General features: G+C 40.7%; 1 protein-coding gene across 1 annotated transcript in view; it reads right to left on the minus strand.

The window, feature by feature from the left end:
- Positions 1 to 4138: 4138 nt before the first annotated feature.
- LOC108501722 (solute carrier organic anion transporter family member 1C1-like) overlaps positions 4139 to 13203 on the minus strand; it is a 26079-nt gene continuing 17014 nt past the window's right edge. The window contains exons 10-14 of the mRNA XM_017823914.1: positions 12764 to 12954; positions 12134 to 12315; positions 7514 to 7578; positions 6200 to 6317; positions 4139 to 5162 (exon numbers count right to left, since the gene is read on the minus strand). Coding sequence (XP_017679403.1) covers positions 4940 to 5162; positions 6200 to 6317; positions 7514 to 7578; positions 12134 to 12315; positions 12764 to 12954 — 779 coding nt within the window. The 3' untranslated portion in view covers positions 4139 to 4939. The remainder of the gene's footprint in view (positions 5163 to 6199; positions 6318 to 7513; positions 7579 to 12133; positions 12316 to 12763; positions 12955 to 13203) is intronic.

The following is a 13203-nucleotide window of genomic DNA, read 5'->3' on the forward strand; positions in this document are numbered from 1 at the left end:
CCAGGGCAAACCCCCCATCACCTTCACACAGTCTGGAATATTACCTGAGATAACAGAACTGAAAAAAATTGTTATGATTCACATAATTAAATACCTGGTATTATATACAACACCTCTCCACTGAGCTGTTCTTCTGCCTTGTTAAACCAGAGCAGATCTTTTACAAGAACGGTCAAGTCTTGATTTAAAGACTACACACGACAGGAAAATCTATCAGATGTCAGAAATGTGCTGAAGACCTGTTGTTCTAATGAAAAAAATGTATCTTATTTCTAACAGAGTTTTATCTTGTTGGATTTCCTGGCACTGGAATATAGTTTACCTTTGTGTGCAGAGTTAAATAAGCTGACTGCATAACACTATCACAGGGCTTTTTTCTAGACCAGTCCCCATTTTTCAGCACCTTGTTTTAGAAGGATCAACAAGAGGGTTCTGATACCACTGTGTACAACAACGACCTTTCAAAATTACCATGCCTGACAGCCCCGAGAGAGAGCTTCCTGACCTGGTCACCATCCAGCTGTGAGAATGTGCTCCACTTGCTCTCCACTAAATCCTTTCCTTATTTACTCTCTTCAAAATTCAATGAACTGTATTAATTTGGGATGAGCTGTTGGTTAACTAACCACATGTTGCTTGAGTAAGGTCCTTTTAATGAGCACTTTAAATTACCATTAAATGATCCCACATTTAAACTGCTTTCATAATTTTTACAGCAACTATGAACTTTCTTTTTTCTAGAGATTGATTAGCACTGGATGAAGAAATGCCTTAGGTAGCACTTGCTTAGTGATGCTCCAGGTTACAAAAAGAGACAACCAGGCTGGGTCAGACCTATGCAACAGCCTTAGGGCTACATTACTACTAATTATTAATAATGTTTATCTATTTGCAAATACTTTTAAAAAACCCTGTGACTTAGCTACTTGCAAGTCTATGTATGGTACCCTTCACAACTTTTGTAAGTAAGTTCTAGTAACTTGTTTTTCTTTCAATGTTATGCAGAATTAAGCTGCATCAACAGTCAAACAAGCCAAAGTAATACTGTCAATATTTTCTCTCAGATTACACCAGTTGCTGTTATTAAAAAAATTACAATAGTTTTCTCATATCTTCATCAGTCTTACTCATTATTTTGAGCACTTCAAAGAGGCAATCTATCATTATTTGGCCTTTGCATTCTTTTTCACACATTCACACCCTTTGCTCCCTGTTTTTTTGCTAATTCCCTCAGATTAGAGGATCATATGTAGCAATGTCATAGTGGCACAAGGATGGGGTCGCTGCTCCACTCTCTGTGACCCGAAAATACTTCACCCTCTACTGATGCTTCTTTCCCCTCACATGCTGGGAAGGCACGAGCTATAGACAAATCATCCTTTTGCCTCCTTTATTTCTTAGAAGTTCTTGGTGATTCCCTCCTGACACGATTAGAAATGATGTGCCTATAAGTAACACATACCATGTCATTGGAGAGTTGCATTTTTTGCCAGGAGGTAGAGGAGGAAATGTGCGTTGGCTCATGAGCCCCAGGCCTGGTTGCAAATCCCGTCATATGACATGGCCTGACACCCTTCCCTTCTCCTGTTCCACAAGCCCATCAGGTTCCTTGCTATAATATACCATTTTTTACATGGCATACAGGCCATGCCTTTGAGGCCATGTGAGTCCCACTCTGGCCTCAAAGGCAGACATCAAAGATGGGGTAATCACCTCAGCCAGTTCTTTTAACAGTTTCGCCTTTAAAGATGAAAAGCGTTTGCTTCTTTAGTCTCATAATTGTGGTTTAATATCTCTAACTCCAGAAATAAAAGACTTAAATTTGTTGATCTTTTTTGAGACAGCACCTGTTGCAGATGTAGCTTATGATGAAAAATTCTGATAGGAAGATCCTGACAGATCCAAATCCCTTAATGTTGAGACTATTCCTTAATGTATTATAACAAATCCAGAATATGTATCTCTAGTCAGACACTCCTCCATGCATCCACTTTACTACTTGAGGTACTAAAATAAAATAGCAGAGTGGAAACTATTCTGAAATGGGAATGACATATATCTGTTATTGCTGATGAGTGGCAGGAAAAAAGTGGTCATTTTCAAACCATAATGAAAATAAGACTTACTGAAACAAATTCTTGTGTAGTATTACTATGTGTAAAAAAATGGGATATGGCAGGAAAACTCATGCTTTAAAAGAATTATTTACTAAATCCAGGCATATATAAGCATGGGAGATAACCCAAGAAGTTGATCTTTTTTCCTGTTTTTTTTTTTTTTCCTGAACTAGGGTAGGATATGTTTACTTTTTTAAAATTCTTTATTTGTCTGTTGTGGTTTAGCCCCAGCCAACAACTAAGTACCACACAGCTACTCATTCACCCTGTCCCCCACAGTAGCATGGAGACAAGAATTGAAAAAAAAAGTAAAACTCACGGATTAAGAACAGTTTAATAACTGAAATATAATATAATCATAATAGAATAATAATAATTGCAATGAAAAGGAAGACAACCAAAAGAGAGAGAGAGAAATAAAACTCAAGAAAGAGAACTAATGCACAATACAGTTGCTGACCGATGCCCAGTCCAGTTCCTAGCAGTGATCAGCTCCTCCTGGCCAGTTCTCCCCAAGTTTATATACTGGAAATGACATTCTAGGTTGGGGAATATCCCTTTGGCTACTTTAGGTCAGCTGTCCTGGCCATGCTTCCTCCCAGATTCTTGTGCAGCTTCCCACTGGCAGAGCATGGGAAACTGGAAAGTCCTTGACTTACGATAAGCACAACTCAGCAACAACTAAAACATCACTGTGTTATCAACGTCATTCTCATACTAAATCCAAAACACAGCACTGCACCAGCTACTAAGAAGAAAATTTTCTCTATCCCAGGTGAAAGCAGTGGATTTTCCTGGCACATGCAGAACTGCCTCTGTGAAAGCTTCAGCATCGCTGAGCAGTGTCCCTGCCTGAAAACTTGCCAGGACTGATTCAAAAATTAGGAATCATCCCCATTTATCTGAAACATATACAACATCAAGCATTGAGTGAAATGCAGATAGCCCTCCTTTTTTATCCTGGTTTGTACTTAAGTTGGGTTCCTCCTTTCTCTCACAGGATCTGACAGCTCATTGCTATGAGCAGTGCCCTCCCAAGGAGGCAGTGGAAAGCTCCAAGCATCACTCCTGCTCCTGGATGCTGATGTAGTTTGATATTTTTTGCTGTTTTTATGATGATGTAGTATGAATGAGACCTGAGACTGGAATGCCATTTTCTGTGGTGCACCCTAGCCACAATTCTCCATTTAGTCTGATACTCATAAACCTTAAAATTATTTTAATTATGTTTGTTTAGTTCAATATCCAGTTATACAAGGCAAAGTGAACAGCCACAGCTCTCCAGCACCCCATTGCCTGTAGCCTCTGTCACTCTCCTGGGGGGACGAATTGCTGGGACAGGAGACCAAGTCCCCCATATATCAGGCTACTGCCTAAACAATCACCCATGTGGCAAATGATGGGTCACATGTGCCCTTCCTCTGACAACTGCATTTTCTCAAGGGATGGGTTTAAAGCCTTACCTTCTGCAGATATTTTGTGCTTAAGCACCATTCTCCTTCTTGGTGTTCCTGTTGAACAGATCAGGTAGTTCTTAATGGCATAGTGTAAACAATTAGCATCTATAAAGGCCAGTGAATCCCATTCTTACACGTGTCCCTCCCCATGCATCCCACAGGAGAGGCTCCACATCTGCCTCTGACCTGCACACCCAGCTCAGCAGCAGGGACCTACAGTCACTGCTGAGACACAAGTGATGTGATGTGGGTTTGTTTTGCCAATATCATGGTAAAGGATGAAGCCTGTTCTCTGAAATCCTGAAAGGATATCACAGTAGTGCCATAACTATCTTTTTCAGTGCACGCTTTCTTGAGATTTTGTTTGGCATTAAACAGCTCTCCAGAACCCAAATATATTTAAAACCAAATATTGACAGACTGCAAAAATGATATGTAAAGGGATACTATAATACATATCTCAGTTTCACCTAGAAAATACAACAAATTAAAAGGAAAAACCCCAAGTCACTTGGTCTTTTAATTAATTTTATTTTTCCCAAGCTCTCCTGTCATAGATTTTTAAAAAATAAATCATACGTATCTTTTATCATGGTGTTATTACATTGAATAAAGTGCATGGAATTATTTAGTACACTGAGTACTAGCAAGTAGCAAGAAACTGCTGAAAACCTAAAAAAGCTCTATTTTATTCCAGTTTCCTTTGGTCAATACTCTTGTGGTCTCTTTGCCTGCAACGACAGCTTTTATTGCTGTTACTGTTGTATTATGACAGAGTTACTTGAAAAAGGATCCCTAACCACAACATTTGATGTCCTAAGTGTTATGGGTTGAATTCATGAGATGCCCAGAGCCTGTAGCTGATTTCACCTTCCAGCAAACCACCTTCCTCCTGCCCCGTGCTGCACTGTTTGCAAGGGTGGGCTACGTGCCGAAGATCCCTCCACCTTCCAGGCTGCCAAGTCAGGTTTTGTGCACCAGCTCCTCTTGGGCTGGCTCCACGGCAGAGAGAGCTGCATGGCAGCCTCTCCACTACCCCTCACACACAGAAGGGCAGCAGCAGCTGTTGCAGTTTGATGAGGGAGGGAGATGAGGAGCAGCCGTAAAAACGGTTTCTTGGTGAGGGAGGAAGCTGCCCCTCCCCAGCTGTAAGTCCTCCCCTCACTCAGCAGAAAAATTGGTGAGCAGTGTATTCAGAGCTGTACATCTGCTAAAAATGGTTGTCTTTTCTTTTGGCATTTACAGTGAAAATTACACGAAGTTGAACATTTTCAGGGTGGATACTAAGATACTGCTTCACTGACGATGAATTTTTGCCTGGAACACCACTCACTGGGTAAAATCACGGTGGAGATCTCAGTCTTCCTAAAGTCTAGTCTCCTTTTCTGGCCAGTAAGTTGACTGAATTAAACAGTCACTATTGACAAAATTATCTTTTCTGCTCTTTGTCCCACAGGTGCCTCTCTCCCCGTTGGCTGAGAGGGTCTCATCTGCTGGAGAAGACCTTTTCCGGAGAACCCAAAGGACAGCAACACTGAAGAAAATGGACACCGTGCCCAACACCAAAGTCAGCCCCAGGTACACATACCTGAGAGAGAAATGATTGATCAGAGCCTATTTCGAAGGCAACATTTGACTAGAAGTCATCAAGAACACATTCATATTCTCATGTGGTAAGGCTGAGTAAGAACACTCTTCCATCAAGGGGAATGACCCTGGAGAGGGGAGTTTGTCAGCTCATCCAGGTCAGGTGGGTGTGGTTTGTGGCCAAGAAAGCATCTCAGGCATTGTCTGACCTCCTCCACCCCAATGTGCTTCAGTAAGAATAGCACTAAAATTTTTAGGGCAATTCCTCTATTTTATGCTTGCCCCATAAAAAGTACCAGTGATATCAAAATCATTTGATGGCATTTTTTCTTTACAGGCATAATGACAGCAACAACAACAGCGGCAACAATAACATCATTACGTTTTATCAGCAAAAAGAATCCCAACTGAGCTTTTGTTCTTTCCTTCCAATTTTCAAAACATTTTTTGCTGGGGGTGGGGGGAAAGCACAATGTGTTCTCCCATTTTCCAATCACCCTTGTTATTCCATTCTTCCTTTCTGGTGACACCTTTCATGAATGCATTTCAGATAATTATTGTCCTCTAGCAATAAATTGATAAAGACAACACTGCACTTAAGGCCCTAGATAAGACAAACATGCTTTGTAGTACCTTTCCCTTCCTTTTTGTGGTTCAGCTCCAACATGGAGAAACAATGAGTTTTAATAACCCTTCTACTTATTTACACATTACCACAGCAGAGTCACTGAAAAATGGGGGAAGCTTTAGCATAAAATTGAGATTTCAATAGAACCTCAGTATTTTTAGGTGAACAATTAAGTGACAAATATTTCCAGCTGATACTGAAACAAGATGATCCCCTCTCCCCCTAAAAAAAGATTAAATCAAAAGAGAATGCCGAAAACCTGAACATTATTGTTAATATTGTTAGTCAGAGTCTTTCATTCAGTTTCAAATCTTTCACTCAAATTTTCTAACGGAAATTCTTCTGCCAGTGCCAGGTCCAGATGCACTTAAAGGGCACAAGTTAAAGAACGAATGGAGAAGAGCTGTTACCTGAGTGCACTGGAGTCATAGAGTCTGCACGCTCCTCTTCCCCCACATCTTTTGCTGCCCCATTTCAGGCAAGTGGTATCTATGGCTACTCCAAAATACACTGGGGCTGGAATTCCCGCTGGGTGTATTTAACAAACAAACAGAGGTAAGAAAGTTACTTTCCAGGGTGATCAATTCTGATCTAGAGACATGTTCGGGTAGAACATTAAATCACACATCAGAACAGCAGTGACACTTCCACGCTGTTTGCTGGTTTGAGGAGACGTGCCTCGTGCTGCCCAGGCACACACCGCCCTTTCCTCCCTGTGGGAAGTCAGGGAAGCGTAACAGAAGATCAAAAAGCCTGTGGAAGCCAGCGGAAGGAGGGCTGGCCATGATTTGGTTTCCTCACCCTGCGGGACACCTCTGGAGGAAAAAAAAAAGGAGATAGTTCTCCTTTCTCAGGAGCAATGGAGCCTTTTCAGCTTGGGTTTAGGGGGTGTCCTGTGTGTGGGTTGAAGGGGGTGAGAAGGGAGAGAGACAGTGAGGCTGGGAGCCTGTAGTGGGGTTACAAGTATCCTACAAGTATCCTGAGATACTGCTGTGGCAGGGACAAACCTGCCACAAAGTGCTTGTGGGTGATGGAAAGGAAAGGGCTTTTTTCATATGCTAATGGGATATCCTGGACTCTGTGCCACCTGGGGAGCCGCTCATGGTTGCTGGAGAAGAAAGTAAGCCAGAAGGGAAAAATCTTGGCCTGCAAGGGTGTGAGAAAGCAGCCAACAGTGTTGATCTGCTCTATTTTAAGTAGGTGACTTGCTATTATTTTTTTTCTGTGAAGACAGAGGATTTTAGAATCTCCAGTTCATTGGCATCTCACGGTACCCTTGATTTCAGTGACAACTTAGAGATGACTCTACCACAAGGCTGCAGCGAAACCTGCCCCCAGGCACACCTGTACTCAGACTAATTCCTTTAGAAACTAATGAAAATTTGCCTGAAAAACAATCACACATTCTCAGCCATAGCAGTTCTATTATGCTTGTTGCTGAGTAAGGAGAGATAAGATGTAATTTTTATATTAGCTTCACAGTCTGAAGGAACACTTGTCATCTCTATGGATATTGGCCATGTGTATTTTAATTATACCTAAGACACGGTTACACGATTTAGGAAGCTATTCCTTTTTTTCAACCCTTTTCCTATTTTTTTTAATTCATATGATACTTATTACTCAGTTAGATATTGTTCTTTCCAACAATCAGAGCTTAATTCTAAGATAAATGATTAATGAGGAGGGTATTAAAATAGACTCAAGAGTTCAAATGGACTTACCAAGTACTCTTATTGCCAGGGTATAGATACCAAGTGCAAATGATTTCAAGTGGGGTTTAATGCATCTAAAAATAATAATAATAAAAAAGATGTTACGTACAAATAAAGAAGCAAGTGTGGATAATTTGAACACAAAAAGAAAGCAAGAGAAAGGAAAGAAATGTGACTTTTTCCTCCTCAATGTCACTGACTAACCAAATTACAGAAATACGTAAAAAATGTGATAAAATCAGAACAGAACCTAGGAATTCTGAACGTCTATATTCAATATCACATTTTAAGATAGTTGTGGATTTTCAGATGATATCAGCACTTAGGACTTACCCACACAGGACAAGAAAATTGATTGTGAAATCATGCATCCATAGCCTTATTCAGCTAGATAATCTCTGAATTTCAGGATCATGATCCAGGCTAGTACAAGGTATTTAGGCACTCACTTTTCATTGCACTGTATCTAGGATCAGGATCACACCTCCTGTAAAGGTAAATCCTCCAAGCTGTTCTCTGACTTTTCTGAGCTTTCAGGGGAGTCTAACACACACATCAGTCCTTCCAGCTCCAGATCAGCCCTGCTCCAGCCTTCAGTTATCACCCTGGCCCACTGAGGAAGACAGGGGTGGTGGGCAGGAGAACAGCTGCCTTTCACAACCATGCTACGAGCGGTGTGTGTATGGACCCACTCAAATTCGTAGGACTCACCTGCTGCTCCCTCACCAGCTGCCAAGTGTGCTGTTTTCCCCAGCAGGTACCAGATTGCCAATTACATCCAGCACAAATCTGAGTACACGCGTGGCTTTTAACGAGTAGTCCCAGTCACATAATTAAACGGGGACATGTTTGATATGTGGGGTAACATATGTGTGTCAATATAGTAACTGATAACATTCCCTGTTGTCACAGTCATTATCTTCATTAGAAAACAGAAAAAAAATTGGGCGGAAATTCAGTTGTCACTATGGATGAACGCAGCACTCTGGAGGTCCAGTCTGTGTGCTCTGAACTAGGATGGGCTCAGCTTCTGCAGAAATTAATGTAATTTGGAATATATTTTTAAAAAAATAATAAAGACATCACAGAACTAGCTCTTTTGTTCCCCACCAGTGATTTTTTAAAATTTCCCAGAACAGCATTAAGAACCCATACTGCAAACGATATTTGGATCATCTTCCTCTAATTTACTGAAAATAGAAAGGACATGAAGGACATTTAAGGAAGAAGGTAGCCTGGAGAAGAGATGATTGAGAGGAGATCTGATGCACACAAGCATCTGAAGGGCAGGTTTCAAGAGGATGTGGTCAGAATCTTTTCAGTGGTGCCCAGTGACAGGACAAAGGACAATGGGCAAACTGAAACACAGGGAGTTCCATCTGAGTGTGAGGAAAAACTACTGTGAGGGTGACAGAGCACTGGAACAGGCTGCCCAGACAGACTGTGGAGTCTCCTCTGGGCAGATTCAAAACCTGCCTAGACACCAGCCCATGCAACCTGCTCTATGTGACTCTGCCTTGGCAGGAGGGTTGGACTAGGTGATCTCCAGAAGTCCTTACCAGCTCCAGTCATTCTGTGACTCTGTGAAAAGAACACCGAAGTATCATAGTAAAAAAAAATAAAAAAAATAATGGTGTGCAGCTCATTTTATGATGTCAACACTTTATTCTCTAATGCCCTGGTCGTGAATTATCATCACACAGTCTGTTGCACTGCGGCTTATACAAGCACTGCCATCTATGTAGGCATGACTGTAATATGATTTTAAGCTGCAAGAACAGTGACTTGCTCTCCTATCAGACACACCTTACACAAGCAAGCCTCAGTCTGGAGTCCTTCTAAACAAATCTGAGGGCATAGAAAGGAAAATTGGAAAATAAAACCAATAACTGGATATTTATTATGTGTTCCATAGGATTTATATCCTGCAGAAAAAATCTTCACTTTCAGATGAAAAAAAAAAAGGAATTGTTTGAGCATTTGTATTGTGTTTGCACGGAAACAGGAGTTCTTTGTGATCCTGAGTGATAGCCAGAGCTCTCAGGGAGATCTGAGACTTCCTTTTCACTGCCTGATCACCTACTATTAATAGCTGGTGCTTGAACAACAGGTATCTGAACTACAGGGTGTTTTTCTACAAAACTTTAGGGCTTTCCCAAGTTCCTTGGCGATTGTAATTAGGCTAATACCACTAAAAAGACATTTCAGCAAATGACTCATTCACTAGCTGTAAGCATATTTCAATGGCTCCAGCCGTGTAAACCCTTAAAGAAAATGTCACTAAATCGAAAGACTAAAGGGATTTAGCTGTGTTGGTGCTCCGTGGCAGGTGCAATGATATCTGCCCATCAGAAAACATCAGATTGCTTAAGTGCTGGAATCTTAACAGAGCTGACTGAATATTGAATAATTTTAAAAACAGATCACTGGAAAAAGTACTTAATGAAGTCTGCAACTTGACCTCGGGACTATTTGTTTTCAAAGAAAATTTATTTTCCTTCTGGTAACAGAAGCACACTTTCAATTCAACCAGATTTTCAGGGAACGTCAGTCAGTGATGGATTACAGAAAAGAGAAAAGTAAGCATGAGCTTAAAGTGGAATTGTGCCCACAGGTCATCTGCAGTGCAGAAAAAAAAACAAACAACCAAAGCCAAAAGGAAAAAAAAAGGATTGAACTTACTGAAACACCTTTTATTTAGCTGCACATCAGAGGTGGATGCCCTCAGTCCAGCAGGAAAACACATAACTTCTCAATTTCAGTTAAATGTCTCTCAAAATAAAATGATTTTCAACAGCAATAAAAGATTTGGAGCCAAACCAATAAAACTGCTTTGCTGATTTCATATATAAAGTGTTTCAGTATTGTAATTGAAAACCTTTCTAAGCTTTTCTGAATAAATCCATTAAGCAATAAGATTCCCAAGAGAAAGTTCTTAGGGCTGAGAAGTGATGGCAACTCTGTGATTTAAACTTGTAGGTGCTCATTTATGAACATCTCCTCCCAAACACTTAATTTTTTACACAGTGGAGACAAGAGGAAAAGCAGGAGGTTGAGCAATGGCTACAACGGTTTTGAGGCCCTGTGTGGTACAATATCTGTACACCTTCTACTCTGTGTCTTATGGACCGGAAGGAGACATCATGTAGAGGGAAAGAGAAAGGAAACTGCGTCTCTGCATAGCCCTGTGCCCATATTTATTCAGTGTGTCAGAAGCAACCACAGAGAGAAATCTGGCATAAATCCTGATGGCTTTGCTGCAAGCTCTCAACTCATGAATCGTCCTCATCTTGGCTCATGGACAGTTCAGTGGTGCATAAGCTTCAGCAAAAATTGTCCAAAATGGATTATAATATGATTGTTCTTGGAGTGAGGCCTTGGGGAGAGAGAGATCAGTGGTAACCCTGCAAGGTCCGTGAGGAAAGCTGTGTGGCTGCTGTGGTCTAAAGCGCACACCTCACTGGCAGTGTTTGTCTAGGGCAGTGGAGAAGGATTCTCACCCCAACCATTTCTGGAAGTCTCTGTGTGAATATTGATTCTGGTTCAAGGATTGTGATGGAACCACAGCTGAAGTCACATTCTTTATCCAGTTTTTTTCCATATAGCCTATATTGAGCCAGTTCTAGCACTGGCTTTGTCCGCGTGGTATAAAGGCACCAACAACGAGACAGAGCCTGTTCCAGAAAATTTCATTCAAAAACAAAGAGAATTTTGAGGTAAGAAAGCACAATTATAATACTAAAGATTAGTTAGTCTGGGTTTACTGTTGTTTTGTTTGAGAAGTAGAATGTGCCCATCTGGAAATAATTTGGAAAAAGGAACTGAGTAAGAAAGCTTTCCAAAACAGAATGGAGCAGCGCTTGGAATCCAAAAATTGCAAAAAGTTGACAAAAATCCAGATTAAGTCCTGGTAGTATTACATGCCTTTTGCACTTTCTAAAATTAGTTTCAAAGCTTACACTCAGTGATGGACAAATAGTCCCAGCAGTTAAATATGTATTGGAACAATCCCTTAGGAAAACCATTTAATAAATCTGCAATTATCAGAACAGAAAAAAAAAAAATCTCTTTCTAAATCAATCTTTGTTTTGAAGAGAAAAAATCTGGAACAGAACAATCATATGGGATAATAAAATGGGCTAGAGGAGAAGAGTTGAGGGTATATAGAGGGTTTGGGTTAGAATACCTCCATGTAGTTGTGCATCAGTATCCATAGGAATTGAGGAAAACTGGCTGCCCATATACATATATGTGCACACATTGACACGTACAGAGCTAATTTCCATTTGCAGGGAGGTCATACAACACCATTCTAGTAATGTAAAAGGCAATAAGGGAAGGGGATTTGGATATAAACTATAACTAGGCCTCTTGTGTCATGTTTGAAATCAGAAAGATATTGCTGGTAAAGATTATCATAAACACATTGTTGCATCGATGGTAAAAAACTCATTGCAAAATTTTGAGGATGCCTTTCCATAGTAAAAAAATATAAATATTTTAAAAGCCACCTTGCATAGCTGAAAACATTTCACAATACTAGGAATACTAGAAGGGGAGGGAGACCCAATCACGTATGTCAAAACACCTTGAAAAAATCTGGCAATGCTGGCAGGAATTATTTCTTACCTTAGAAGCAGGATGTATCCGGGTGTGCCACCTACTGACAAAGTGTATGAAGTGATAACCGATATTACTAGAAAATACAGAAACATTTTTGGACACTCATTTCCTTTTTGACACGGTCCCACCACAGCTGAGGAGCTTTGTGAAGATTCAAAGGTTCCCACACAGCTGCAGTTAAAAAATACCTAGAAGAGAGGAGGTGAAAATGTATGATAACTTAAACAGTGGAGAAGTGGATGTTCAGGAATTGCACATCATGCTTTTCTGGGTAGCTGAAGGTTTAAATCCAAAGTGGAAATGTTTTGCAAAAGGAAAAGGTTTATTTATTGAAGGATAAAATTATAAAGTATCTGCTGTTGATGAATGTATTTATTACATTTTTTTTCCCAAGAGTCTTGGTAGCCAACAGCTAAATAAAACCCACTCCAAAACATTCTCTGCTTGTGATTTCTGCCGGAAAGATAACTCGAGAAAGTTTTAAATGTGGGTGGCAGATTGCTAAAAAACCCCGAGGAGTTTAGGGTTGAAGAGGACAGGCCTTAGTAAATTTTAATCCACTTACTCTGACAGACCTGGTTGCATTTGGAAAAAATATCACATCACATCACACATGGAAATGAAAGACTGCCTTACGGTGTTTTTCCCACTGCCGTTGGACGCCTGGCAGCCGGCGAGACAGGCAGAAATGTAGGTAACTCCATTTTCTCCACAGATGGGGTCCCAGTCGTCCTTGGAACACGAGCAGCCGGAATTGCACTCTGAAAACACGGCTTGCTCGTAATCAGTTTGGTTCTGAGGAAAAAGAGAAATTGCGAAGATGTTTTCTAGCAGACGTGGAAGAAATCATTATCAAATCACGGGCTGTGCTCTCTGACAGGTGCTCCTGTCAGAGCCAGTCCTCCCCTCTGTAGTCCATCAAAGGTTGTCCCTTCGCACCCATGCAGCACTGTAAATTCTTGTTTCTCTGTTATCCAAATGTCTTAGCAATATCACACCATCTACTGTGAGATGGTAGCTACTTTATTAAGGGTGACAGCTAACAATTTCTATTCATGAATTTGCTTATATTTTCT

Source organism: Lepidothrix coronata, unplaced genomic scaffold (genome assembly GCF_001604755.1).
Source record: "Lepidothrix coronata isolate B3197 unplaced genomic scaffold, Lepidothrix_coronata-1.0 Scaffold107, whole genome shotgun sequence".
Taxonomy (NCBI): domain Eukaryota; kingdom Metazoa; phylum Chordata; class Aves; order Passeriformes; family Pipridae; genus Lepidothrix; species Lepidothrix coronata.